General features: G+C 50.9%; 1 protein-coding gene across 1 annotated transcript; it reads right to left on the reverse strand.

Moving 5' to 3' along the window:
• Window positions 1-817: 817 nt before the first annotated feature.
• Window positions 818-5261, reverse strand: LOC103734075 (filaggrin-2-like). The gene is made up of 6 exons (XM_029563461.1): window positions 5124-5261; window positions 3672-4340; window positions 3140-3547; window positions 2363-3041; window positions 1133-2323; window positions 818-1047 (listed from the first exon to the last, which is right to left on the reverse strand). The coding sequence occupies exons 1-6, from the start codon at window positions 5259-5261 to the stop codon at window positions 818-820; spliced, it is 3315 nt and encodes a 1104-aa protein (XP_029419321.1).
• Window positions 5262-5621: the final 360 nt, after the last annotated feature.

Raw genomic sequence — 5621 nt, forward strand, 5'->3', positions numbered from 1 at the left:
ACTGTGAACAGGTGTTCTACGTATTGGACTTGACCCAGAGTGTGAGGGCTGTCCATGTCCAGCCTGAGGCTGTCTACTAGTATCTCCAGACTGTCTCTGAGGACTCCTCTGTCTGCCACGAGCCGAGGATCCTGACTCCCCATGCTGAGATCCACCTTGGCCCTGAGAGGATCCCCAGTGTCTGTGTGAGACTCCTGAGTGCTCCTCACCCTGACTGGACTCACTGTGAACAGGTGTTCTACGTATTGGACTTGACCCAGAGTGTGAGGGCTGTCCATGTCCAGCCTGAGGCTGTCTACTAGTATCTCCAGACTGTCTCTGAGGACTCCTCTGTCTGCCACGAGCCGAGGATCCTGACTCCCCATGCTGAGATCCACCTTGGCCCTGTCCCAACCTTCACTGGACTCACTGTGAACAGGAGACCTCCTAGGTGCTGGGCCTGACCCAGAGTGTGAGGGTTGTCCATGGCCAGCCTGAGGCTGTCTGCTGGTGTCTCTAGACTGTCTCTGAGGAGTTCCTTGTCTGCCATGAGGTGAGGATACTGACTCCCCATGTTGAGATCCACCTTGGCCCTGAGAGGATCCCCAGTGTGTGTGAGAGACTCCTGAGTGCTCCCAACCTTCACTGGACTCACTGTGAACAGGAGACCTCCTAGGTGCTCGGTGTGACCCAGAGTGTGAGGGTTGTCCATGGCCAGCCTGAGGCTGTCTGCTGGTATCTCTAGACTGTCTCTGAGGAATCCCCTGTCTGCCATGAGCTGTCGATCCTGCCTCACCATGTTGAGATCTACTGTGGCCTTGAGCTAATCCTGAGTGTCCTAGTGATCCTGAGTCAGTTGGCTGGTTTTCACTATCAGTTGACTGGTTGTCTTCTCTTTCCTGTCCTCTATTTCTTGACGTTCTCCTCTCCTCACTTGATCCTTGCCTTCTCTGTCTATGTCCGTGTTTGCTGTTATGAGCCTCCCATTCACTTCCTGATGCATTCTGACTCCTATTTCTTTCACTATCACTCTCAGTAGTGCTTTCTTGCCCTCTTTGTCCAGCCTGACTATGTGGTGAATCATGTCCAAAACCAGAGGATTTATGTGATCCAGATCCATGTTGTCCAAAGCTAGAAGGCTTATGTGAGCTACACTTCTGTCCAAATTTAGAGGACTGACCTGAGCTAGAACCATGCTGCCCAAAGGTGGACGATTGACCTGATCCAGAACTGTGCTGCCTGAAACCAGATGACTGACCTGAGCTGGACCCATGCTGCTGGAAGCCCGACTGACCCGAGCCAGAACTGTGCTGCCTGGAGCCCGACCACTGACCTGAGCCAGAACTGTGCTGACTGGAGCCTGACCACTGACCCGATCCAGATCTGTGCTGCCCTAAACCAGATGACTGACCTGAGCTGGACCCATGCTGCTGGAAACCCGAATGACCCGAGCCAGAACTGTGCTGCCTGGAGCCTGACCACTGACCCGAGCCAGAACCATGCTGCCCAAAGCCCGATGACTGACCTGAGCCAGAACCATGCTGCCCAAAGCCCGATGACTGACCTGAGCCAGAACTGTGTTGCCCAGAGCCCGACCACTGACCCGAGCCAGAACCGTGCTGCCTGGTGCCAGACCACTGACCTGAGCCAGAACTGTGCTGCCCAAAGCCTGATGACTGACCCGAGCCAGAACTGTGCTGCCCAGAGCCCGACCACTGACCCGAGCCAGAACCGTGCTGCCCAAAGCCTGATGACTGACCTGAGCCAGAACTGTGCTGCCCAGAGCCCGACCACTGACCTGAGCCAGAACTGTGATGCCCAAAGCCTGATGACTGACCTGAGCCAGAACTGTGCTGCCCAGAGCCCGACCACTGACCTGAGCCAGAACTGTGCTGCCCAAAGCCTGATGACTGACCTGAGCCAGAACTGTGCTGCCCAAAGCCTGATGACTGACCTGAGCCAGAACTGTGCTGCCCAAAGCCTGATGACTGACCTGAGCCAGAACTGTGCTGCCCAAAGCCTGATGACTGACCTGAGCCAGAACTGTGCTGCCCAAAGCCTGATGACTGACCTGAGCCAGAACTGTGCTGCCCAAAGCCTGATGACTGACCTGAGCCAGAACTGTGCTGCCCAAAGCCTGATGACTGACCTGAGCCAGAACTGTGCTGCCCAAAGCCTGATGACTGACCTGAGCCAGAACTGTGATGCCCAGAGCCTGACCACTGACCCGAGCCAGAACCGTGCTGCCTGGAGCCCGACCACTGACCCGAGCCAGAACTGTGCTGCCCAAAGCCAGATGACTGACCTGAGGTGGACTTGTGCTGCCCGGAGCTTGATGACTGACCTGAGCCAGAACCGTGCTGCCCAGAGCCCGACCACTGACCCGAGCCAGAACTGTGCTGCCCAAAGCCTGATGACTGACCTGAGCCAGAACTGTGATGCCCAGAGCCCGACCACTGACCTGAGCCAGAACTGTGCTGCCCAAAGCCAGATGACTGACCTGAGGTGGACTTGTGCTGCCCGGAGCTTGATGACTGACCTGAGCCAGAACCGTGCTGCCCAGAGCCGGACCACTGACCCGAGCCAGCACCGTGCTGCCCAAAGCCAGATGACTGACCTGAGGTGGACTTGTGCTGCCTGGAGCTTGATGACTGACCTGAGCCAGAAGCGTGCTGCCCAGAGCCCGACCACTGACCCGAGCCAGAACCGTGCTGCCCAAAGCCAGATGACTGACCTGAGGTGGACTTGTGCTGCCCGGAGCCTGATGACTGACCTGAGCCAGAACTGTGCTGCCCAGAGCCCGACCACTGACTCGAACCAGAACCGTGCTGCCCGAGGCCAGATGACTGACCTGAGACGGACTTGTGCTGCCCAGAACCCGACACCTGACTCGATCCAGAGCCGTGCTGCCCAGAGCCACACGACTGACCTGAGCCAGAACCCTGCTGCCCAGAGCCACATGACTGACCTGAGCTGGACCCGTGCTGCCCTGAGCCTGACCACTGACTCGATCCATAGCCGTGCTGCCCAGAGCCACACGACTGACCTGAGCTGGACCCGTGCTGCCCGAAGCCACATGATTGACCTGAGCTAGATCCATGTTGACCATAACCTGATGACTGACTTGATGCAGAACCATGGTGGCCACAGCAAGACTGACCTGAGCCATGGCCATGTTGTCTACAGCCAGAGGAATGACTTGAACTTGTTCCATGTTGCTCACAGCAGGATGATTGCCCTGAACCAGGCCAATGCTGACCACACTGGGTAAATTCACCACACCCTCTTTGCTGAGAGCTTGAAGAGTGTCCACAGGAAGCAGTTCCATGTTGACTATAACCAGAAGACTGACTTGCACCAGACCCATATTGCCCACAGCAAGAAGACTGACTTGAGCCTGTTCTCTGTTGTCTTCCACAGTTCTGTGATTGGCCACATTGTTTAGATCCAGACCCTCTCTGACTGGAAGAGTGGCTACAGGATCTAGGTTCAGGCTGACAACATCTAGAGGACTGACCTCCTGAGACACATCCAAAGCCTTGTCCTCCACTACTTCCTGTTTGACAGCCTGAGTGGGAACAGCAAGATTGATTTCCTTGCCCTTCAGATCTGCTTGTCTGACAGGAATGTGAAGCATTTTGTGGTCTTCCACTTCTACCTGGATTGCTAGAACCGCATGAATGACTTTGTGCCTTATTCTTTCCTGAACTTGCAGAGGTAGGCCCAAGCTTTTGTCCTCCACCCTTTGACTGAGTAGAGTTTGATTCATGTTTGCTTGTCTCCAGTCCATGTGACGAACCACCATGGCCTTTCCTTTCCTGACTCTTTGACCTAGGTCCAGATTCATATTCCTCCCCAGATTCCCTCGACGGGCTACCTTGTGACTTGTTTCTTCTTTTTCCTAGCTCTTCAGAGCTGGAACCGTGTCTCTCTTTGCTACTGCTCCAAGAGTGACCAGAGCTAGACCCACTGTGCGTTTCCCCAGCTTCCTCTGAACTGGATAATTCACCTTGCCTTCCCAGTCTCCTAGAGTTGGACCCATGTCGCCGTTTTTCAGTTCCCCATGAGCCCCCAGAACTATGTCCATGCTCCTCTCCCTCACTCCAACTTGAATGTCTGAAACCTGATTTCTGCCTCGGTGTCTCTTCTTCTTCCGTTTCGCTTTCTTCCTTTCGGTGTTGATGACCATGCCTACGCTTCTTTGACCCTGAAGCTTTACAGTATTCTTTGCTGAGAACCTTGTTGCAGGCCATAGCCAGCTTGAACACCATCAGAAGAAACTCAGTAAAGTCCAATCTTCGGTCATGGTCTCGATCCAGCATATGCATGATGACTTCCACTGTGTCTGGGTCATCTGGGTTCTGTGTATGGGAGACATAGTCAGGGGGACTTGGTGAGCCTAACCCACATTCGCAGTAAAAATAACCTAGCAGCACCTAGTGCATTTGCTGATTTGTGTATTACATAATTTTAATACATATGGGTATTATTTTGGGATGATAGTACCCAGCATATGTGAAGGGATAATGGAAAATAGAGATCATTGTGATCCCTAGTAGATGATGTTTTAAGGATCTTAGCTAGAGAATTAAGTGCTCAGGTTATAGCATATGGAAAGGAGTAGAATAAGCTAACTTTACTCACTGGTATATTTTAGTTTTACGTAGATTTTAATCACATTAACGCATTCTGTGTTCAAATATATTATGTTGAGTATATATTTGGTTAATATCTTTGGTTAAGTTTGTCCTAAGTAATTGGGGGGGAAAAAGTATGTACTTTGTTTTCATTTTTAATTCATCCTTTCCACTTTGTTAACTCACTTTCTGGATGACATTCCTCTTTAACATCTTTCTCTATTTATTAGTAAATAGTTTATTAATTTCTTAGCACTAATTTATTTTTTAAATTTATTTTCAGAAAGTCAAGCCTGAGTACACAAGAAAGTCTATGTCTATGAGGTGAAGGAAAACGGGAAAGTGAAGAAGAAACACGCTTCAGAATACATGCTGACCTGACAGAACTTATGAATTTATGATGCCCCTCTCCCAAAACTATTGCTCAGAGCCTGCTCAAAGACAATGACGGCTGTGCTATAGAGCAGCACCACAGGACCCCCAACAGCTTTCAGGGTTGGCACGCACCTTCAGAATTGGACGAAACTCTTTCTCTAGAAGTTCCTTTAGCTCATCCTTGCTCAGTGTGCCACATTCCCCATCTTGCTTGGTGTATTTGTAGAAAATATCAATGACGGTGACAACACTTCTTAAGAGGTCTGTCATCTTTTTGCAAGTTTAAGTGAACCTAGAGAGAAAGAGAAAAGGCTTTCATTTCATTTCATTTTCTTTTAATTTAGCAACAGTTCTTGTTTTAATACTATGAGTTTTAAACTTCTTTTCTCTTTTCGACCTCAACATATAAGTATGGTCCAGGCTTTTTGCAACACCATTCAACACAATGGAAATTTGGGGCAAACGACTGGCCCAGTTACTGGTGCCCTGGGACTAGATCTCAGGTCTCCGTATTATTTGTCTTGAATGAATATATTCTTTATGTAACATCTGTACACTTTGGGTATTTTGGTGTCATAGATGCTGCTCTGACCTTCCAAAGTGCCCAGAACCACCCGGACACCATGACCT

This window comes from Nannospalax galili, unplaced genomic scaffold, assembly GCF_000622305.1.
Source record: "Nannospalax galili isolate Female #2095 unplaced genomic scaffold, S.galili_v1.0 scaffold416, whole genome shotgun sequence".
NCBI classification, from domain to species: Eukaryota; Metazoa; Chordata; class Mammalia; order Rodentia; family Spalacidae; genus Nannospalax; species Nannospalax galili.